General features: G+C 32.2%; 1 protein-coding gene across 1 annotated transcript; it reads right to left on the bottom strand.

Annotated features, from left to right (window-relative positions):
• Window positions 1–1,565: 1,565 nt before the first annotated feature.
• On the bottom strand, window positions 1,566–24,468 carry LOC123657604 (NADP-dependent malic enzyme-like). The gene is made up of 12 exons (XM_045593127.1): window positions 24,464–24,468; window positions 23,657–23,831; window positions 21,978–22,136; window positions 21,202–21,383; window positions 20,954–21,134; window positions 20,413–20,541; window positions 17,192–17,374; window positions 11,675–11,897; window positions 11,160–11,302; window positions 8,709–8,879; window positions 4,945–5,068; window positions 1,566–3,351 (listed from the first exon to the last, which is right to left on the bottom strand). Exons 1-12 carry the CDS (start codon window positions 24,466–24,468, stop codon window positions 3,191–3,193), a joined length of 1,836 nt encoding a protein of 611 aa, XP_045449083.1. The 3' UTR covers window positions 1,566–3,190.
• Between the last annotated feature and the right edge of the window lie 1,135 nt (window positions 24,469–25,603).

Here is a 25,603-nt window from a genome sequence, read left to right as displayed (position 1 = left end):
CATCGACAAGTAACACATCGTAGATAGAAAAAAAAAACAGTCAAGGAAATACGCATTATTAGATATAACCCGAAAACTACTTATTAGATCGCAATCAAATTTAAATGGGACACACACCACCTTTTGATTAAAATAAAAATCATGAAAATCAGTCCACCCAGTCAAAAGTTCTAAGGTTCTGAATCGAATTGAGAACCTCCTCCTTTTTTGGAAGTCGGTTAAAATTGGTGGCTCGCGGCTCGCAGTTGTGCAACGCGCACGAGCGGAAGCGGGTTACGACCAAATTTCAAACTTGTCGGATCGCCAACGAACTTACACGGCGGTTTTAAAGTACGCGTACCCTTGACACTTACGTTTTATGTTTTATACCCCATGTTAATGAAAATCTTTAAGTCCGTTATCTCATTATTAATAGCAGAATTATGAACTAATACTAAACTTGGACAATTTTTTTAACTACTTTTAGGTGATACAAACTTCTGTATTAACCAAAAGTAACAGGTTACTAAACATTTTATGTCATGTTTATTTAAACATTAATATCTGTCAATAAATATAATTCTTATAACATTTTTATAGGTTAAAAAAATTACTTACTGCTCAAAAGAACTTTAATTAGTGCGATAAATGTTGGTAGCAACAAAAACAGAACACTATACGATACCAGTTCATTCATTTTTATATTTTTTGATTTACTTAAATACTGCTGCTACAAATATTGGGAAAGGTAAAAATTTAAATAAAATCACAATAAGGTTTTGAACATTTTTAATTAGTAACATCCATTCGTTATAATCGAACAATTTATATTCTAGAGAACAAACACATTGACCTAGTAGACTGAACTTAGAATAACGAACCCAAACACGTCAATACAATGATTAAAAATTAATACAAGCTGAATAAGTATCGTGACACATAAACAATATTTATTGCTGTTATTTCAGTGATACATCAAGAGTTAATTTTCAAAACTAGTTAACTATACCACAATTCCACCACAACACTTTGATACCACTAATTTAATAGGATACAGCATTATATTAGACTTCATTTGAAAGAAATTAAATGGGTTTTATTGTAATACTTAAAAGTATCTAAATTTTTTTTTTTTCATAAATTTGAATTTGGAGAGAACCAATTTTGAAAATGATGTACTGAAATAATTTATAGTCAACAATAATTTTGTACGGATCGCTTTAGACAGACATGTAAACGTTGTGGATAGCATGTAACACGTCACTTTCATTCATATAAACAACCACACTTACGTTTTAATAAGAAATAAAATAATTTATTCTATAATAATAGGAAATCTTTTGTGAATCATTTGTTTATAAATCATAAAATTATTTTTAAAATTTATATTATCAAATGAATCAATGTTTTTTGCTTTGCTACTTAAGTGTGGTTATTAGAAGTTTAATAATTTAAAAAGCACAACGTCATGGGCACTTATTTTCATAAAAATTATTTCAAAAAATTTAAAAAATGAAAAGTTCGGAAAAGTAATTTATTTAGCAATATTATATTAAATGTCAATATTTGAAATAATGAAAATATAATGACAACATATCATTCCTCATTTATTACAATAAAAAATTCAACTGAAACCTTTCATTATCTAAAACAACGAAAAAACGGCCTAGAAATAAAATATTTAATTTCACATCGCATAATTATTACAATATCACACCATAACAGAACAAATTGTTACGATTAATAAATTATTTTAATAAACGTGGATTAGTTCAAAACCTACACACATCTCACAGCAACATAATCACTTCGTATCAATAGATACTGGGTACATGACATAAAACTTGATTCAACATAAATTTTTTTTTCGCTCAGCGAAAATAAAATTTTTTCTCACTACCTTAAAATACTGAACAAAAAACGGATACTTTACTCATAGTAAATATACATTGTTGAAACAAATACATTAATGAGATAGTTAAAATCTCTCACAATAGTAATAAACATTTATTATTTAGAGTCTGTTTCGACGTTTGCTGATAAAGTTTATCCCGAACGCTACTGAACGGCTATTACACTTTTTTTACTGTATTTGAGTAACTACAACTCTGATGAATGACATATAAAGTGGAGTTCGACGGTGAAGAAAAAATAAATCAAACTCTTATCTGTTGGATATTGTTATATGTCAGATAGCTTTATCAGCAATCAATGAAACCGTTCCTCATCATTTTTGATTAAACAATTAATATACGTCTCACTTCCTGGTATATTAAGCCGAATCCAACGACAGAGGTTGGGTACACACGATTACAATGTTAATAAAAATTTCTTACAATAAATTTTTCTACGTGTCTTTTAAGGTATTTTATTTTATTTTTAAACGTAATAAATTTAAGTATATAAGGTGACGGTAATGCCGCGGTGACTAGACGTTGAATTCCGTAATTGACGTAATACTCAACAAAAATACTGGAAAAAATTATCTAAAAAAAAAAAGAATGGAAAAATATGACTATATTGCAACACTCAATTAATTTTTAATTAATTTGTGAACGATACAAGCCTAAAACTACCAATCCGATATAAATCGTAACAGGCTCAAGCGATACAAAGGCCACATACACTACGCACAAATAAAGTTACTATATCTACTGACACATACATACATACGATAAATATACTTATCAATACTATTAATTAGGATACAGTGTTTATCAAATTATATATGTAAATCACACAGAAAAAAAAATCATTAAATGACAATGTTTCAATAATTTAAAATTAATAAAAAAAAAAGTACTTTAGTACGTTTGTTATAATACGTTGTAATATTGCATCAAGCAAGTCAGGACATTATATTGATTCTAGACTAATTTAATATTTATTTTTTGCATATTATTATCAAATTTGCTGTCTTATAAATTACAATGTGCGTATACTCTGTCGTTCATTATTACAATTTTTATTCTAAAATCATATAAATCATGTAAAAAAAAATATATCCCTTAGTCACATACTCCTTTGTTTAAAATTTGTCACTAAATCAATCTAGTATCATTAGAACAGCGTGACTTATTCAATCTTGCGTAGAATAGCTTAAAAACATCTAATACAGAGGTAAAACATGTTTGAATACGAGAAAAAATTCTAAACACCAAACCAACATCGGTTTGCATAAAAATACTTTAAATAAAATAAAAATACTGTTTTAAATATTCTTGGGCACTGGTTGAATGGGTCGCACGTTGAACTTCTCTTCTGGCTTCCATTCCCATACAACTGGCATAGAGCTCTCATAGTAATAGTTGTACATTTGATTTTCGATGTGTTTCGCCAGATCCTTAGGCTCGGGATACACTGAAGCGAGACCTGAAATTTTTAATATTTTTGATTAAAATCAAAGAAATAGTGTGTCAATATATTTGTATGTTATGTACTATTATTTAAAAAAAAAATAATTTTGAAAGTAAACCTCTCTCTTCAACGTACTAATAAAAAAAAATCCGTTACTATTACATTATATATGTTTTCCAATTATATTTATAAAAGTAAATTATGTGATTTTTTAAGTGCACAATTGAAATATTTTCTTATTATATGAAATAACTAATGTAATGTACTAGCGAGACTAAAGTACTCCTAATGTGTTTATTTTAATGTTGAAGCGATAACTATCAACAAGATTTACGAATGCGCTCTCTACGATCCTCAAAAACTATATCAATTATATGTTTGCTACTCACAAATTACGCTATAGCTCGACCACACTATCTTTTACCGTTTATAATGCGAAAAAATTAAAATGTCATATATATTCACAACTAACGCCTTATCGATTGAACATTTAAACGAAAACCGGTGAACTTCTTCCTTCGCAATCTTTATAATCGACCGGAGGATATTCCGGCCAACAATAGCTGTCTGGCAACTGAGACTCATAGTTGAAGTCATATTGATACATCTTTATGTGTTTCTCGAAATCGACCGGCTTCGGATACACGGAACCGTATCCTAGATAAATAAGTAATTTTATTTTTGGTTTGCATTTTTTTCTTCTTACGAATTGCTTGTTATTGAAAACTTTATTGGAATTTTTTGTGTCAGTTTTTATTTTACTATACTGTTTGTTTCCAAAATAAAAATTAATATTCTTTATATGTAACTACCTAATTGACAACAACTACATGTATTCAAATTTCTTTCTAAACAAGTGTCAAGTACATTATTTATGTATGGTGTTGTCCTTACGTAATTACTCGATTTTTCAATGATCGCCTTTGGACACAAATGGCGATCTTTACTTCCAAATATCTTGGAAACGTGACACTTTAGGATACCATGTTATTTAACATTTTTTGTTTGTATAAGTGTCCTCTATCCAAATATGCCACTTTTATCGTGCTCGGAAATTTTGAAAAAAAAATCAAGATGGCGGCGGCTAGATATGCCAGGCTCCATACAAAAATGTTCGAACCCATTCGCAAACTTATCTGAACTAACAATTTTGTATTCAAAGACATACAAGACTAGATTTCTTCATTTATTAGTTTATCTTAACAATTTAGTGAACATTTTATGTTTGTATAAAAGCCTGATATTTTTATATTGAACGAATCACACCATATTCATAAAAACGGTATGTACATGTTGGCAACAGCAGTAAGATTATTTTCAAACTATACTACTAACTAAATATACGTTTCCAGTTTAAAAACTTCGAAATCAATTTTAACCTGAATTTCACTCAATCTGCAAATTATTTTAAAATTTCTAGAAATTCTATGGAATAAGTAAAAGCTATAAACTTATATAGCATTCGGTGTATAATATCGTAACTCATATTTTATTTCAACAAATAAAATAATTTATCTCCTGGACTACAATTAAAAGTTATAACAACAAAATCGTTACATATTAAATCAATGAAATAACCGTTATTAAAACGATAATAAATGAACGTACCTTCATCGTAAGCCATCTTAGCGACCTCTATCGCTATCGCGACTGAAACCTCCTTGACTTCAGCAAGCGACGGGTAGATGCGACCGATGGCCAGGTCATTCTCGCTCACATAGTTGGCTAACGTCTGTAAAACAATAAATATAAGACGATTTAAAAAAAAACGAGTCTTCTTTAATTTTTTTTTATGTCACTAGGTCGGCAAACAAGCGTACGGCTCACCTGATGGTAAGCGATTACCGTAGCTTATAGACACCTGCAACACCAGAAGCATCGCAAGCGCGTTGCCGACCCAATCCCCCAGGAGCTCTGGTCACCTTACTCACCAACAGGAACACAATACTGCTTGAAAACAGTATTATTTTAATCAGGTTATGTGATTAATTTTCTTATTCCTTTACATTTTTTTTTTAATTAAGCTTGAAGCGTTCGCCAGATCGCAAGATATGCCAACAATAACAGTAGGTCAGGTCAAATAGCAAGATATAAAAAACGACTGTGCTTTAAACCACACAATTGAAGAAAACTTCTTTAGTCGTCCCTACAGTCATACGAAACATAACTCTCTTTCTATCATCACTAACTTATATCTCCCTCTCAACTTCCGTTCGCCTCGCCCGATCACACTTTTCGTAACGCTCTCGTCACGCATTCACCAGAAAAGTCAAGAGTGCGTAAAGAAGCTTTACTCAAAAAAAAATATTGTATGCCCAATTCCGTACATTATTTATTGGTATAAATATAAATTATCGTTAATTGGATAGCAAAAAAGTTTACGTGACTTTTTTTAAAAGCGTTTGGATAAACACTAAAAATTCTAAATCTAAAGTTGAGACACAAAAAGAGAAACACGGATATAAGAAAAACAAAACGTTGAATGAAAATGACCGTAATGACTGAAATGGCCGTATTGCACGTATGAAAGAATACAGGTGGGCGAAAAAGATTACATTCTGGAAAGGACCTATAGGCGAGAGAACCAAAGGTAGACCGGCGGAAAGATGGCTTGATGAAATTTTTGATACAGTGGGAAAAGAATGGACTAATAAAGCGAGTGACAGAATTATGTGAAGAAAAATGGAGGAGGCCTCTATAGGGATCTAGAATAAACAAAGAAACATTTTTAGTAATTATTAATAAAATTAAATTTAATCAATGAATTTTAAAATTCAGTTAGGAATTTTATGTATCTTTTTTGTTTTGAATTTTATTAATATTATTGCATGTTATTGAAATCGTAATATAATTAATGTAAAATTAACTTTTTATTGCGGAAATAAAAAGTTAATTTTAATTTACTATCTAGGCTTAATTATTATCATTCTATTGTCAGCTCGGTGAAGATCGATTTAGTTTCGGATTTTCTACTAATAAGGATTGACCCAGTTACAGTTTTACTATAGGATAGATGATATCTTGTACAAATTAAATTTTCATTATTTTTCTTATCCAATTATTATCTACAAAACGAAACATCTAAAAATATAACCATTTTATTTACATGCAAAAAACACAAATATAAAAACGTACCACATGTAATAATGTTTCAACACTTGGCGTGAGTCTTATGTCATTTGCCAACTAAAATTAAAAGTAATAAAAAAAAAACGAACGTAAACAACAATATTTTTAAATAGCTTTGTATGTGACATTTTGTTTTAGCTCTTATGGTTTGACTACTTTTTATTATTATTTAAAATTGAAAATATATACCAAGTTTTTAAGCCCATACCAGTTACCTCATTTTAATAAGTAGATAGTATTTGTACGTAGATAGTATTGTAGTATGTGTACAATATTATATCATTCTAATTTCTATATTTATTACATTACATTTTCACACTTTTCGTGATGAGAGTCACGCATTCACCAGCTTACACTCCCCAATTCAAGCGCGCGTACAGAAATTTTACTTCAATAATGTCAAAATAAAGTTTTTGCCGTCAAGACGAACAGAAGTTGAGAGGGAGATATAAATTAGTAAAGATAGAAAGAGAGAGAGCTACGTATTAAACTTTAATCGTGTGGTCTAAAGCACACTGGTTTATAAAAAAAATTAATAGCACTAATGAGGAAAACAAGCGTAACGTCAGACTGATCATTTACCGTAGCCTATTATACTCCATACCGTCTACAACAACAGGAGTGTCAGAAACGCGTCACCGACCGTAAGTTTGGTTAGACCCTACCAACCATACCTACCCTCCGATATTTGACTACCTATACTAAAGGAATATTTCCCACATTTTCGACAAAATTAAATTCCACTGTAGTATTTCACGAAATTAACAATAATTTGCATTTGAACATTCACGTGACTGTTATGTCTGAAAAATATCCTTGTAAACATTTTGTCACATTCATTACGGCCTACCATAGTAACAGACGACCATTTGTGTATCTTAACACATTAACATATTTATATATATATTATTCCTACTAACAATAATGTATCTGTTATATAATATGTTCTTTATCAATTGGCACGGATCGTGGCTTTGTTGACTTTCGCGAGTGTGTTTATTGACATTACACGCCCACTCACATTCCGTTGACGAAACGTAGAGATGACGCCAAATCTACTCGTTAGTCTTTCGAATTTGTTAAACTTTGATTTGTTTAGTGTAAACGTGGTTTTAACAAAATTATTATTGTTTAAACATGGAAATACAAATTTATTTTAAATTATTATTTATATTTATACAACAAAACAAAAAACTGTAACTATGTATGGACAGAGAAAAGTAATAACAAGTTGATCAAACTAAATACTGTGTACTGTAGAATGTTGTAGTTTATTTCATAACGTGCGAAAATGATCGTATGGAAAAATAAATACCGGTATGTGACAATCGCTGCCGTGATTACTGTTACTGTACCTCACTGTCAGATTCGATACCCTCCCATGACAAATACTTATTTAAACCTTCAGGAACGGCACTAGCCAGCGTAGCATCCGAGTGGAACTAATACCATTCCTATCACTACATAGTATAAAACAAAGTCGCTTTCTCTGTCCCTATGTCCCTATGTATGCTTAAATCTTTAAAACTACGCAACGGATTTTGATGCGGTTTTTTTTAATAGATATAGTGATTGAAGAGGAAGATTTATGTGTATAATAACATCCATTAAATAGTGGAGAAATACTGTTATTTTTGAGGTTTCTAATGTGATGTCGTAAATAATTACATTTTTTCCGCTTACATTGCAAACGCAGCCTGAACCCTACGAGATTTATCAAAATAATGTACTAAGTATTGTACATATTGATAAGGTCTACAGAAAACTTCGCTATGGTATATGTCTATCCCTTATGGATATCACAAAATAACATTTTTTTGTCATTTACTTTTTACGACAAATAATGGCTAATTTTCGAAGCGATTTTAACCAATACAGCATTAATCCTTATCTAATTAAATACCTTAAATACATTGTTGTTTTAATATAGATCTATATGGTCCTTTACAGCATATGATTTAAATAAATATTTTCGATGATATTACAGATTTAAAAATTGCGGTACGTAGCGTTTGCGGCGGTTCCGGCCGGCTTTTACTCTAAAGTTAACGCGTGCGGGCCACGGGCAGTAATGAATAAATCAAAACTACTGGATCGATTTAAATCATTCTTTCAGTAAATGACATAGGCTATAATTATATTTTATACTAGAGAATATTATAGTTCACAGATTAATATTGTTTATGTTTATTCGACGAAATTCGACCACTAGTGTATAGATAAATAAATAAAAATATTTGTACCCTAGCAGCCGTGAGGAACATGGTCTCGGGTATGTGGTGCGTGGCGGTGGCGATGACACCCAGCGCCACGCCGGGGAAGATGTACGAGTTGTTGCCCTGCCCCGGGTGGAACTCGCGCCCGCCCCACTGCACCGGGGGGAACGGGGAGCCCGAGGCGAAGATGCACCGGCCCTGGAAACACATTACACTTTAACTACTAAATCATTAACGTACATTACACGCATCGTCATCTGTTTCTAAAGTAAGCAACTTCATTCTTATGTTATGAATATCGGCCGGCTGATATAGCAAGACATTTTTATTTTGCTACATCTGTGCAACACACAGTTGGAACCGAACGGTCTGTCTGATAGCGTACAGATACCGAAGCCTATTGCAAACGCGTTGCCGACCCTAATCCGTTACGCTCCACTGGAGCTCTGGCAACATTACTCACAACAGGAACACAACACTACTTTAGAGTAATATGTATTTAGTTGTGCCTTCTGTACGGTTAAGGTACTCTCCAGTTGGGCCGCTCCAAATTTAGAGCAAGACATTTCCTGCTGTGTCCTAAAACTACACACAACTACTACAAAGTAGCCATACCTTGCGGTAAATAACTCACAAAGTAACAGTATTAGAGGTAAAAAAAAAGTACCCATATTTTTTTTATTTTTTTTTTTATTTTCGTATTGAATGAGAACAAAAGAACACTGAAAAGAAGAAAAAATAAAAATAACAGTATGTTTCATGAAATTACAATTGAGTACACTGACCTCTAATGGGTTAAAACAACACCAGTATAAAAGAGTAATATTAAATACGTTACCACATAAAACTGGTCTATATAAAAAATAATCCATATAAAAAGTTATTATTATAAATGCTATCGTCAATCAATGTGTAAATCAGTAATGCGGATAATTTAATTAAAGCATTATCAATGTTTAAAAATTATGTGACTATGTAATGGAATTTTCTTTATCTATTTTTAAAGTAAATAATTAAATGAAAATGTATATGTTGTAATAAGTAACTAGCGCTAAAGAGCGCCTTGTAAACCTGACCTACCTTACTATAATTCTAGTTACGAACTTTGTGTACTATTGGAAGAAAAGATTAGCGTAAGGGAATTGAGTCCTTGAGTGAAAATAATAAAAAAGATAAAATAAAATTAACCTACTAATTGTTTATATAAGGATTTTTTTTATGTCACTAGTTCGCCAAACAAGCGTACGGCTCACCTGATGGTAAGAGATTACCGTAGCTTATAGACGCCTGCAACACCAGAAGCATCGCAAGCGCGTTGCCGACCCTATAGACCCAATCCCCCCAGGAGCTCTGGCACCTTACTCACCAACTGGAACACAATACTGCTTGAAAACAGTATTATTTAGCTGTGGTCTTCTGTAAGGTCGAGGTACTACCCCAGTCGGGCTGCTCCATATTTTGAGCAGGAAATTCCTGCTGTGCCCTACCTCAGTTAAAATTTAAAAATTAGACTTCACACTACGTCTAGGACGAGCCTTTAATGTTTCATGTTTCTTTCAATGTTTTAGTCCAATTTCAGACTTTACATCTAATGACAAATTTTAAATAGAACAGAAGTAAATGATATTTGATCTTCGTTTAAAAATAATATACGTGTATAATTTAAGTTACATAAACATATTCTTTACAAAATCAATTCAAAATGTTTTTACTCCTGCACGGCATTGCAAATCATAATATTTTAAAAGTACATTTTAAAACAATTGCGAACAATCTCCATCGAAGAAGTTTCTATCGCTATATTCAAGATAATTATCGTAATTGTATGCGAACATTAAATAAAAAAAAAATACAAAAAAAAACAAGCAGCAACTTTATTCATTCATAACATTTGCGTTTTTTTTTTTACGAATGTAACCTAGACCTTCAAATATTATGCACAGTAATTGACAAGGACAATCTATTTTTATGATATTATAAAAAGTCGCTTGCAGTTACGCTTCAGATTATTTTCTGCACAAGGCTTTGAAATACCAGTTCAAGGCGGTTTTAATCAGTTTTGTATCTAGTCGTAAAATCACCCACATACGGTTTTGAGTTCCTAAAGCACACGTTAAGGGTAAAAGTCGGTTGATATAACAACATATTTTAATTTCGATAACATGGTAATATTACGTATATATTAATAAATATATCACACCCAGACTTAAGGCGCGAATCGAACCCACGACCCCCGGGACAGAAAGCAGGGTTACTGCATACTGCACCAACGGGCTAGTCAATTGCTGAAAGGATTTTCGCGATGAAATTAATATAGTGGCTGTTTGGTGTATATTTTTAATTATTTTGTCTTTGATTGTAATTGTGTGTAAAAGAATGTATTACATAAAGATTTTGCATAACAAAGACGAGATATTCAAACATGTTTTACAATATACTTCATAGGGAAAATAAAATTTTGTATAGGTGTAATCTTACATCAGTATTATCGTAGGCAGCTTGAGCGGTACATTCTGCTTTGCTGGTAGGGTTCGAGAGAGCGAAAATGACCGGTCGCTCGGTGTTCTTAGCCATCTGCTTCAACACGGTGGGCGTGAACGCTCCGCCCACTGTTGAACAACCTGGTGACGAGAATAAAATGTAAAAACATAAAAATATATTATATTATAAAATAAATTAATAAAAGATATATTATACGTTATCATAATTTAACGTTAACAACCGCTCTGGTGTAGTGATGTGAGTAGTCGCCTAAAACATCGACGGTTTGCGGGTTCGATTCCAGCTCGGGATGGATAATTGTATTTCTACAAATATTTCGTTCCGGTTTGGATGTCTGTCCTTGTAGGTCTCTCCACCGTGCCTCGGAGAGCACGTTAAGACGTCGGTTCCGGTTGTTATCATAAATACCTGATAGCGATTATTACTCAAAGTAGGGATATATCCGTGAATCAAAAAATCAATTAATTTCATTTCAATCAATCAATCCTTACCAATAAGACAGCTAGGTTTAATCTTGGCGATGCATTTCTCAAAGTCCTTTTCGGGCTCAACGTCTTTTCCAAACACTTTCGCATGGGGGGGAACTCCCCCCTCTCGTCTCGTCGACAGGAGACCGTCAACATCAAACATGTAGACTCGATCTTGAGCTTGTTTCTCCGTTAGACCTTCAGACACCATCGCGGCTACTGTCAGATTCGCAATACCGTTTGCTGCCTGTTGAAAGTTTAAAAGATTTGAGCAAAGTATGAAGTATGAAATGTAAATAAACTATATAAGATAAAGTAAATTTTCATTAATTGAGTTTAACAAAGGTACGAAATAAATTGATAAATAACTGGACTCATAATAAATATGTAACTCCTAGTATAAAATATCATTTCATGTCATTAATTAATCTAATTTTACTTGTAAAGTCCTTTTAACAAGATTTTATAAGCATGTAGTGAAAGACAAATGAACATGAATATGGATCTATGAAATACAAATCCAACAATTAATTAATATATTATCAGTTTAATAACATTTACTTGCAATAGGTCAGTAATCGAAATTTGGCACGTGCACCTTACCCATACGAATACAATTTTATTACAATGTCTTCCACAGACACACCAAGTTATATCACGTAACAGACGAAACAAAATAGTACCTATCTCTGTCACACTTTACAGATGTACTAGATAGATTAATGCTACAAAACTGTAAAATAGATATTTACTGTGTAACGCTTTTTAAATAAATAAATAATTGAATTTTCGTAATGCGAATGCAATGTGACGTCACAAAACCCTTACTAACAAGCATAATATGCGTATGTATAGTATGAACTTTAGCTAATTTACCTGTATGACACCATATTTTTAATATTATCATTCAGAGTGTTTCAAATCATAATAGCATTGTCTATGTGTCTACCTAAATTTAGAACTCTTCTAAACATTTTTTAAATATCATATCAAAAATTGACCGCTCCAGCGGGGATCGAACCCGCGTCTCCGACTGACCGTGTTCGGCGCTCTAGCCAATTAAGCTATGGAACGATGTACCCGCTAGATCGAAATTTTTGATATGATGATTTTTATATTCGGTTTAAGCGAACCGTGGCGCCGTCTATAGTGAGTTCTTTACAGAAACCCGTAACTATTCAAAGTTTCATATTACAATGAAAATCTTTGACAAGAGACGATACCATGCTATTTTTAATGTTTGCGCCGACACGGTCAGTCGGAGACGCGGGTTCGATCCCCGCTGGAGCGGTCAATTTTTGATATGATATTTAAAAATGTTTAAAATTCCTAATGTGTGGGTAACAGAAAAATAAAATCGTACATATTAGAACTCTTCAGCTAAATATCCAAGAAACCGTCCGTATTCTACAACACACGTCATAAGGTATGTGTAATTGTGTACACAATTATGATGTTTTCGTGCGTACATTTTTTTTTTTTTTGTATTCTGACGTAGTATTGACGTATAATTCGACGCGGAAAGTCATTATTTATTTACGAAATTATATTTAAAATGAAGTTTATTTGTAGTATTACATTACATATTTGCTAGAAAATAAAATTAATTGTATTTGTGTATGTCCTACCCAGATTCAGATAGGACATAATATGTATATGTAACTGTAGACACATATTGTTTTTAAAATACTAATGTTTTAATATAAAATAGTTACATTTTATAATGATATTTTTATTAAAAATCCCAATCTTATGACTGGACTCTGCTAGAAGCTAGAACTTGGTACTAAGGTCATGCGAGATTGCATTCTTTGTACGAGTATACACCAATAAGTATCCTTAGCAAGCAAAAGCAACTATACTTGAGTTTGCTTGCCAACGAAAAAAAAAAACGACTTCAATCACATCGACATTTTTTACGTAAGTAGAGGAAAAAATAGTTAATTAAATACACGCTATCAAAGATTACTCAAAAAGTAATCATCAGATCTCGATTAAATTTAAATAGGACCACAAAACAAACATCAGTTTTCGATTAAAACGAGTATTATTAAAGTCGGTCCACCCATTCAAAGTTCTGAGGTAATACATGAACATACAATCGAATTGAGAACATCCTCATTTTTTGGAAGTCGGTTAAAAAGTTTGTCGCAATCCATAAGAAATTATAGAAATCAGTAAACAATCGCTTTGTAAAAATATACGATGTACCCAAAATTTTACAAAACAAAAACTTATTCAACTTCCGGAGTTCCCGACTAATTGATAGAAAATTACTAAAAATTCGGAAACTTCTAGTCATATACAGTATACAATATAATAAAACATTTTTTTTTTTTCGTATTTTATCTCGGTTTATTAGGTATTCTTTTTTTTATTTTTTTACATGCCCGACGTTTCGGATACTACACAGCAACCATGGTCACAAGAGGACATATATTTATACATTTTGTAAATATGTTTATAAATAAATCTATCCAAATATAATGCAATGTTATAGACGATAATATTTGTCAGCTGATAGATATTACGTAAAACGAGTCAAATATGATATGATCGATTACTTTTTATGCGTGTCGAGCACGTGAAAATTTGCAGAATTAGTAACAATATGATCGATTTTGATAATACAATAAATCACTTCATTCCTATAAATAAATAGAACTAATCTTATTGATAACAAGTCTATAGTGTCTATTAAAACCTTTAGGAAATGATATTTGTTATCGTAAGTCTACAAATACGCCACAAAAATACTTTAACAAAGCTGATAAATAATTCTGAAGCCAATTTTGAAAAACAATTTTGATATTGTATGTTATTTTATATTAACTTAAGGAATTTTTAGCACTTATTTCTACTAATTAATATATATCTATGCCTCCTGAGATAGTGATGTAAGTCAAGTTATACCCTTTTATGATTTTAACGTGGGCATTATAAGAAAAAAATAATATTTTTGGTCTAATTCAGGTTTTTCTACCTGCTATAGCTACGCAATTTTTCGCAAAAAGATATAACTCTGTTAAAAAAACTTGTCAAGTTGTACCCTTTTGTCAGTAATGCATGACTGGAAATATACAATATTATTCATGCTTTGTGATTTAAGTGCGGTTGCATAGAATTGACAGTTAATTTCATAACTAAAGCATCTAGTCATTTTATAACTATAGTATTCTATGACTTTGAATTGTTAAAAGGTTTGGTGTTGCTCTTGATAAATCCTTTATATTTTATAACTTTATCCTTTTAAAAACCTATAACTTCTGTAAACTTATAAAATTCAAGCTAATTAAATATATGAATAGGCAAATGATTAAAAGAAAATAATTCTAAAGGTCTTCTCCTAATTAAAAACTACTTACTTACTAAGTGTAAAAGAAACCGGCCAGATGCGAGACGGACTTGCGCACCGACGGTTCAAAAATTATTAAAAATATTTTTATTACATATATATATATATATATATATATATATATATATATATACATATGCTTTTCGCAATTTTCCCTTTATCGGTCCTATAAGACGTTGCTTCGTACCAAATTTCAAGATTCTGAGTTCACGGGAAGTACCCTGTAGGTTTTGATTCCCTTCCAAATGTTGAAAATTTGCAGCATAGACGGCTGTATCTTTTGATTACGTTGGCTTAGAAGTTTAATAATTTAATTTCATATTCATTTCAGCTTGATACCTCCATGCGTTCCTGAGAAAAAGGGTCTTGACAGACAAATAGACAGAGAACAAGTGATAACTATAAGGATTCCGTTTCTTCCTTTTGAAGTACGGAACTCTAAAAAAGATGCAACTCAAAAAAAACCGTAACTAAACATTTTTAAATATGTGTCATGTATGTATAATATACCTACCTTTAAAATTAAATATTTACAAAAAATTTATAAAGGAAGATTGTTTTACCGAATAAAAAAAAATACTCCAATTGAACCTAGCCCATTTATTTAACGAAAAAGTTTCTTGAGACCTTGTATTCGCGTTCCTGTAAAGTGATGATTTTTGCCTTGTATCACTTATAAAAGGAGGCACAGGATAATAAGTAGCGTATTGCTAGACACCTTAAAAAAGTATTGTACTTTTATTATTATCACTGCATTTAAATCGACTGACCATTCCTACCATGAAATTCTATAAAATATTTATGATCTATATAACAATCCATCATAATTTTAAATGAACTTGTTTTCACGTCACCTTATCGTAAACGTTTTGAAAAACGTATTTTACTCGTTTAACTTTTATTTTTACCAGCTTTTCGCTAACAAACCTATCAAATCCTATATAAATAAAACAGTGTTATAATAAAAAAATATCATGAGTGATTACAATTAAAAGTATCCTACGTAAAATCTTGTATAGGTATGACTGATAAACTACATAAATATTTTGTGTAAAAATTTTTTAGTAGACTTTTTATACTTTTGCACTTAGAATGAAACTATCATAGCTTATCATAATGCCAGCATATCTAGAGGAGATAAATATTGATTTTAAATGTCAACAATTGACGTTGTTAAATACGTAACTTGATATTATATCCTGATTGCGTCATTATACATATTTCAGTGTCAACGATACATACATTTATTGTTTTCTAATGTTGAAGTGAATTCCACTCATTATAATGCAACATACATTAATTTACATATACATTTTACTAATCTGATGGTTTGCATTTGTTTGTATGTATTTAGAATCCTGACACAAGATTCACTTCCTACTCTTGGCTATTGAATATGAAACTTTCAAAATAAACAAATAAAAATAATGTTAAAGATAATCTGTAAAAATAAAAAAAAAACCCTCACGTTTTCAATGAAAATATAGAATCAATTTACGCAATGGTGCAAAACCTAAAGGTTGCCTGAAATAGACCGTTGTTAGCAATAAGGTCTCTTTTCGCAACTGATGTAATTTGATTGTTTTAAAATAACATTTATTGTTGCTATTATGTATGTAGTATAATGTAGTGTATTCGTTCTAAAACAAAACAAAAAAAAAACCAACAAAGTAGTTTTTACATTGACAAGTAATAAAATGAGAATATTATCAACGTAGGGGAGAGGTCATAATGAAAGGGACATTTTCGTATATTAGACACATGTAATTAAAAGATTGATTATCTTAAAACCTTGTTAATATATATAAATTAAGCGTCAATTTTGCACACCTGTGCAGTTTGATCCAACTTGAAAGATAGGATAGTTTACATCTCAATTTAGAGTCGCGATATTATTTTATTGCAAATTATTTGGTAGCTGTATTCCAGGCACTACAACGTCTGCCCCTAGTAGGTTATAAAATCTAAAAACATAATCGAAACCTTGCCGACCTTTTGTTCCAGTATGTGTATGAATGTGTAAATCGGAGATGCAGGTTCTATCCTCGCTGGAACGGTCGATTTTTGATATGATATTAAAAAATGTCCAGTAATAAGTTATGGATTGAACACATAAAAATAGTCGAACTGAGAATCTCCCTTTTTTAAATTCAGTTAAAAACTGTGTAAAAATAATAAATACTTACCGATCCAGCGCCAAGGAAGAAGTATATGTTTTCGCTGAGTTTTCGTTTGGTAACCCTGACTGCCGCCATAAGGCCGGCGACAGCCACACTCGCAGTTCCTTGAATATCATCGTTGAACGTGCAGTACTTATGCCGATACTTCGCTAGCAAACGACCCGCGTTCCCGAGGGCGAAATCTTCGAACTACGAAAATGGTAAAGGAAAATGATAAGTCGTTAGAACTAGTAGATTAACTAGTAGATTAACTAGTAGATAGTTAGATTTGATTACTACCTTATTTGATTACCTTACGGACAAAAGTTTTCTGTCATTTTTAACCGACTTCCAAAAAAGGAGGAGGTTCTCAATTCGACTGTATTTTTTTTTTTTTTTTGTTAAAGCTGATGTTTATCATGTGGTTACATATAAATTTTATCGAGATCTGATAACTACTTTTTGAGTAATCTTTGATAACGCGTAGTTGCTTGACTATTTTTTCGTCGATCTACGTTGTATTACTTGTCGATGTAATTGAAGCCGGTTTTTTTTTTCGTTTGCGAGCAAACACAATTATTTTTAATTACGACATTCTGGTTTCACACCACTACAGTGGCAAACAATTAATATACCGTACGCCTGGTAGAAAGCGATTACTATAGTCTATGCCGGTAATACCAGGATAATCGCGAGCATAATATCTACCGACCCCCACAGTCAATAAAGATAATCCCCAGGAGCTCTGGCTACATTACTCACAACAGAAACAATGCTATTTGAGTGCGGTATTATTTAATTGTGGTCTTTACCAACTATACTAAACGTATTACTTCAGCCTATCGCAGTCCACTGCTGGACATAGGCCCCCCGTAAGTTCTACAAATACTGAAAGTAAACACACTCAAATTTTCAAATTAACTGAAAAGTAAATATTTTGTACACTTGAATTAAAAAAAAAAAACAGGATTTTCTGGATCGATTTGACCAACAGAAGGGAACCATAAAAATGTTCAATTTTATTTAATGTCTAAAACGAAGCGATTTAAATCGCTCATATTTAGTACATAGATAACTAACCGGCCAAGTGGGAGTCGGACTCGGACATGTAGGGTTCCGTACAATTATCTATAAATACGGGAAAAAATCATGTCTGCAACATGGACGTTCCCTTAAATATTTACTTTATTCTGTTTTTTTAGTATTTATTGTTATAACGGCAACAGAAATACATCTAATATATAAAAAAATGTATGAAAATTTCAACTATCTAACTATCACGATTCATGAATCATGAGATACAGCCTGGTGACGGACGGACGGACGGACTGACGGACGGACGGACTGACGGACGAACGGACTGACGGACGGACGAACAGCGGAGTCTTAGTAATAGGGTCCCGTTTCTCTTTAGGTACGGAACCCTAAAAATGGCACATAAATAACATTGTATTACATTACGTTATGTCATAACATTAGATTTTTATGAAGTGCCCATAAAACATTTTATTTAAAACGCTTATTTCAATAATTAACATGATTAGTTAAAGATAAAAGAGAAAAATACTTTTGTAAAAAATAAATAGATATTTCGCACGCGTAAATGTATAGGTATAGGTAACAGTAATGCTTATTTCATTGAAATCGCCAAGTCAAAAAATAGTCATGTAAATACGCATAATTAAATATAACACGAAATACTAGATCGCCATTACATAAATAAATGGGACCACACAACATGCACCGCCTTACAATTAAACAAACCATCAAAATCGGTCCATCCAGTACAAAGTTCTGAGGTAACATACATTTAAAAAAAAATACAATCGAATTGAGAACCTCCTCATTTTTGGAAGTCGGTTAAAAAGTAAGGAAATAACAGAACCAACCAGATTGGACTATTGTAAAAGTTGTAGTAAGACATTTACCGGTAAAAAACTAACTACAAACATACTAATAATTAGGTTTCTAAGGTTAGGGGGTCTAAGTTTTGGAAGTTTAATCTTATGCCTTTCATTGATTATTCCTACTTAATACTTTTTTACCCTGTTATAATTTAATTAATTTCATAAATTTTTATTTCTTGTTCAATTCTAGCGATAAAATAATTTAATTTTTATTCTCTTTACATCAAACACGCTAAATACCTGTCTATAATCGTACTTATTATGACAAAATTTATATATGATTCATGAAAAATCGATAAAAATAAACGATATACAATCTTATCACATTGCAGTAAAACACGTCAATTACACAGATAAAGAAAAAAAAACAGTGCGAGTAATGACATAACAGCGAGCGATTGTCGAGATCTCCACATAATATTCTATTAGATAATACGAATAAAATACGAAGGTTAACTGATACAAACTACAAAAATACAAGATAATTAATTAATACAGGTCGTTGTCTCCCATGTTCACTTACCGCAACTAAAGTTAATCTTTCACCGGTTTTAATAAAGCCTAGTCGTTTTTTTTCTCCTTTGGAACCTATCATGTATATTTTTAGGTGTGACGTAATGTCAAGGTTGCGTATATAATAATATAACTTTGGCAAAACAGAACGTTTTAATTTGTTTCGCTTTAATTATATTTATAAATAGATCTGCCTCGCTGTTTAATCCGTACAACAGCCGAAAAATAATGGCCTATATGATATTACGGATTTTTTGCTATTTACCTACTTTTAAAGTTTTATCTTAATCAGTTTAATAGTTTTCGTGCAAAAACTTAACAGAAATTTCCCATTTATTTCAAAGTTTGACGGAGTGAGAAACGTGTATCATTCAAATTTATTAATCATCATATACCACGGTAGTATTCTACCGAGAATTAAAACCGTTTATGATGTAATTGAATTGAACGCGTTTTGTACTTATATTACAATGCATATAACGTCAACAATTTTGGTGCTTTATTTATTTAAAACAAAAATACGATGACGGTATTTCTCCTTATGTGGCATAATTGAATAAAGTAGTTTTAGCCAGTCTGGGGAAGTACCTCTCTACCTACCAAAGTACCTTACAAAAGATCATAGCTGAATAGCACTGACCTAAGTAATGTTATGTTCCTGTGGTGAGTAATGTGACCAGAGCTCCTGGGTACGGTCGGCGACAGACTTGTGACGCTTCTGATGTTGCACACGTTTATAAGTTACGGTAATCGCTTACCATCAGGTAACCATAAGATTTTTTGCCAATTGTATAAAAAAAAATTAATACAAAATAATGTAATACTTACTTGTAAAAGTGTATTCTGTCCGTATCTTTGTACACATGCTTCCATAAATTCATCGATAAATTCGTCATATTCTTTACCTCTAACTCGCTTCTGTCTCAGACCGATGTAGAGAGGGTCTTCTAATAAATCCTAAGAAAAAAAAACATTATTTACAATAATTTAAACTAACAAATATGCGTGGCACATTCGCGCCAAGTTTCTTCTATTATTAGTTACTTTAATCTAAGCCGAGTTGAATAAACTTGAATATTTTTGTTTTGGAATCCGCCGTTATGACTAACGCGAACGTATTTATTTAATAATACTGTTAAGATATTTGTATCATACATTTTTAACTATCTTTTAGAGAAAAATTTAAAGTAGATTTCCTTGAAAGATTTTTTTATATAATTTTGATCCTTATTTAAATAACACTATTTTCGGATTCAAAAAGAATCCGAGAACTGTTAGAATAAACTAAAATTGATTATTTCAAGTAGGTTAATATTTAATAATTATTAAGTAGGTATGCTAAAAAGATGAATATTAATAGAAAAATTACCTGATTATCAGTTCCTACGTCCAAAGTTATAGGGAGACACTGATGAGGTTTGATACCAGCCAATGCAGTGTACAAGGATAGTTTACCTACAGGTATTCCCATACCATACGCTCCCAAATCCCCTAAACCCAAAATACGTTCACCATCTGTGAATACTATCGCACGAACATCCGGTTCTGGCCTAAAAAGTAAATAAACCATTAAAAACTTCATATACTAAAAATAGAAGAAGTCCGACTTTTGCCTACCAGTTTTTGAGAATATTAAATATATGTCCCTTATCGTTGATAGTGATGAAAAGACCTCTAGGTCTTCTGTAAATGAGACCAAATCTTTGGCAGGCCAAGCCCACGGTGGGTGTGTAAACAATTGGCAAGTACTTCTCGATGTTTTCCGACAAAAGGCGGAAGAACAATTTCTCATTTCTGTCCTGAAATCGAATAATTACACTATAAATAAATTCAAATATCTGTGTAGTCAAAATTGATGACAAAAAAAAACAAAGAAAATTAAATGTATCTGGAGCGTTATAAAATCAAACGATTCTTAATAATGTGTATTATAAAGCTGTAATTATAAACCGTTACAAAGTTGTAACTGACTTTTTTTTTAAATATTGATAGTTTTGTACTTTCACAATTAAACCAAAACTTGATAAGTTATATGTTAAGATATTAAATACTATTAAAAATACTTCTCTTCAAAAGTATATACATTTATCATAGTGTATTAGTCTGAAGGCGGATGGAGGGTCACGATTGCCATTTAACTTAACTCCACCAGCGAGTCAGAAAGACAAGATATACCGTTTATAGAAACCTATATCTTTCTCAAAACATGCTTTATAGTAAAAGAAAAGTAAATAAAGCAATGAAACAAAAATGAAAGGATTTTTTTTACTGCACGTCCCAAAATAAACTAGAAATATTAAAAGACCATTTTTGGAAACACTTGAAAACCCTAGAACCAAAGGGAAACTTAATAAATACATTAAATCAATGGTACCTTTATGGTGTTTAGTCACCTGTAACTCGACGAGGTAAAGGTATTTGTTCAAATTGTCCTCGTATCTATCGATTGATATCCTGCAAATGTCCAGTTGTTCTTCTTGCGATTTGAACTTGGCCGCTAAGAGACCGTGAATGCCGAGCGCCTGACGCTCTTCTAAAGTAAATGCAAGACCCTAAAACACATTCAAACACTTTAAGTACACAAAAGAAAAACACTTTTTTCTTACAGTGAACATTATTTGTTGATATTTAGTTAATATAATATGTTAACTATATCTAAAAATTATTTATCCCACCAAAAACATTTTCATGTAAAATGTTGCCAAGACGAGATCATATGGCTCGCACTGTCAAAAAGTTATCAGATCTCATGTAGAACCAAGCTTCTAACTCTACACGTCCTAACTCTGCAAACCCTAACTTTACAAACTCTACACCTTAGTCAAAATATGTGGCTTGGCCGTTTCGCTACCGTCACGTGGGCGTAAGGTGAAAAATTTATTCACTGTTTATTACGTTTCTGTTATACAATAGTTCTATTAAAGAAAAAATAAAAAGAAGAAGAATAATTGATATACATATAATAAAAAATAAAAAGAAAATATACATATATATAAATGAGACAGGAAAGTCGTCATCTACAACATCGGCAGCCGGTAGTAACGAAACGGCCAAGCCACATATTTTGACTAAGGTGTAGAGTTTGTAAAGTTAGGGTTTGCAGAGTTAGGGCGTGTAGAGTTAGAAGCTTGGTTCTACATGAGATCTGATAACTTTTTGACAGTGCGAGCCATATGATCTCGTCTTTGCAACATTTTACATGAAAATGTTTTTGGTGGGATTTCACTTCTTTTTGTAAGTTGCTTATGACAATATTATAGCTGCATTTTAGCTTCGACACATTTTATACCATAAATATCATCCAATCTTCACAATATTCGGTTTAAGCACGCTGTTTTTGATTTTATGTTGAACTGATATGCAAACGGTGACCTCCGCCAAAACTTAAATAGCAAAATTACAAAATGTAAATTTTCGACATAAACTAATAACCGATTTTTATTTTTTATATATTTTATTATTATTATTAATAACAAGGAGTCCCTATATCAATTTTCAGACCTCTAGCATCAAAATTTGCGGAAGTCTCATACAAACTTCCATCTCCTAGTTTAAGGGGTTGGGGGGTAAAAGTTCCAAGTTTTAGAATTTTTTTGTTGTTTGTGTACTAATACTAGCTTACATACCAAATTTCAGCTTTCTGGGACTTCAGGAAGTACTCTATGAATTTTGATGATCATCAGTGAGTGACGAAATCGGGGTTTTTTAGGTATCAATAAAATCTAAAGTATAAGAGCTATGCAATTGAAACTTTATATGTTTAATAAATCCGCTATTGACATCATATCCCCAGAATTTTGTTTATCTGGTATAATCCAAACCCAAGTTATGAGGGTTCAAAAAAACGACGAAGCGCTTCGAGAAAAGATAGGTAGTGCTTTTCGTTTTTTTTTTTTTTTTTTGTTTCGTCTTGGCGGGGGCACTACCGTGCCCCCAGATCGCTACATAAGCGCGAATTGTCCTCAACGACACCTGACGATGTTAGGTATTTTCTCACGGTCTACATTCCTAAAATAATTGGCTGTAAACTGAAGCTATATGAAAATTTTATAGCGCCAGATTTTACACGAACCTTATTAAGTCGAGGGTCTCTGAGATAGTCGATACCCCTCACCATGTTGGGGCAAATAATATTGCCGGTGACCTCGTGGTAGTTCCGACATTGGGACGCGGGCTCCAATAATACTGGACATTTCGTTAGTGCGAACGCTAGAGCCCGATTCGGGACTATTGCGTTGGAGCAGCATCTATAAAAATAAAATGTTTTTGTCTTATTCTCGCAATTAAAAAGGTCAATGACTTTTTGAGAAGACATAAAAATTAACATATTATATATACGTACGGTAAAAATACATCTTTACTGTACATATGTACCTACCTAAATATAAGATGTAACTGAAACGTATCTTAGTAGTAATAATAATAATAATATTCTTTATTGCACACCATTAAAAGAAACAAACAAAAGTACTACAAATAGAGGTGGGTACAAAGGCGGTCTTAGCGCTAATGGAGCGATTTCTTCTAGACAACCTTTGGGTATAGGACAGGGCAAAAGCGGTGCATAGAAAAGCGATTCTTAGTAGTAGAATGAAATTCATTTAAGTTTATAGACATAAACAAGGAATGGACATTAATTTATGTATTTAAGCATTTCTCGAGATTTTTCCATTGTTTTTTTTTATATTCTATATGACGTATGTATAACGGTGAAAGATAATATAAAAATTTTAGAAATTAAGTATATTTATACCATATTATGACGAATAATTTTTTTTATCTTGAATATAAAAACTTTTACTCAACACCTATTTACACGACCAAATTATCGATCGCGTTTCAGCCGGTAACATCCCACTGCTGAGCATAGATCTCTTACTCCATGATGAAGAAGGATTGGAGCTTAATCCACCTCGCTGCTTCACTGCGGGTTGGCGGATATATTCCCTACTATTACTTACTACCGCATTGGAGCAGCGTGGTTGATTAAGCTCTGATCCTTCTTCTACATGGGGGAAGAGGTATGCCTAGTAGTGGGATATTACAGGCTGAAGTGACTAATATTTTTGACGTAACAACGTCTAATTAATCGATGAACAGCGACGTCACACACGAAAAAGGATCCCGCATCTATCATCTATATTCCATATACTATCCATCCGCAACCTACGAAATCGATCGCTGGATTCGATCGATTCTACGATATATTCGCCAATCCGCATCTATCAATATTCTATAAACTCGATTGGCCTATACGTCCGAGAAGATGTTTTATTATGGCGTTGTCATGGTATCGTCCGTAAACCAACTTTACAGACCACCAGTTTTTTTAAATATAGTTTTAATAATCAAAATTGAACAACGTGATGTTAATGTAACACATAAAAAGTCACTCACGTCGTATAATTGACCAGCTCTGCTAAAGAGCTGTTCACTCGCTACACTAGTAGGCGCTGCTGATAAAACTTTTTCACTGACGATCTAAGTACTTGTCATGGTGACGAATACCAATACTCAAATATATTTTCATTTCTTTGCAGTATTGGCTCTCTAAGAGAGCTATCAAGCGCTATGTCTATCACAGCACTTGAACTGCTTTCGTCACTGGTCATTGGGTCATCTCCCAAGACTATGAAATCATAAGCTGCCGATAAGTTGGATTTATCTCTTGCAGCAATGTTTGACCAATCACAATCGATACTGACACTAAAATGTGGACGAGCGGTAGATTTTAATCCCAATATCCTATACCGTACCTACTTATAAGGGTCTCGGTTATGGACGAGAAGCTTGGCCATTTTTCGCCGAGAACCGAGACAAAGTTCTCGGTAGAATTTGTAGCCGAGAATACCGAGACCGAGACCGAAACCGAGACCGAGATCTCGGTCGACCCTTACTTTTTGATACTTTATGGTAGTAAGTAACTATGAATACTAACATAAATGCGGTTGAAATCGCGGCGGTCGGTTAGTTATTATTAAAAAAACACAATAGAGTTAGTACATTTAATACATACAAA

Source organism: Melitaea cinxia, chromosome 11, assembly GCF_905220565.1.
Source record: "Melitaea cinxia chromosome 11, ilMelCinx1.1, whole genome shotgun sequence".
Classification (NCBI taxonomy): domain Eukaryota; kingdom Metazoa; phylum Arthropoda; class Insecta; order Lepidoptera; family Nymphalidae; genus Melitaea; species Melitaea cinxia.
This window is presented reverse-complemented; position numbering and strand designations above follow the sequence as displayed.

Excerpts from the sequence above, each read along its gene's own strand:
- LOC123657604 (XM_045593127.1), bottom strand. Across the intron at positions 21,384-21,977 it reads TTTACCTCGTCGAGTTACAG|GACAGAAATGAGAAATTGTT; the intron begins GTGACTAAACAC and ends ATTCGATTTCAG. Across the intron at positions 5,069-8,708 it reads TGTTCCTCACGGCTGCTAGG|ACGTTAGCCAACTATGTGAG; the intron begins GTACAAATATTT and ends ATTGTTTTACAG.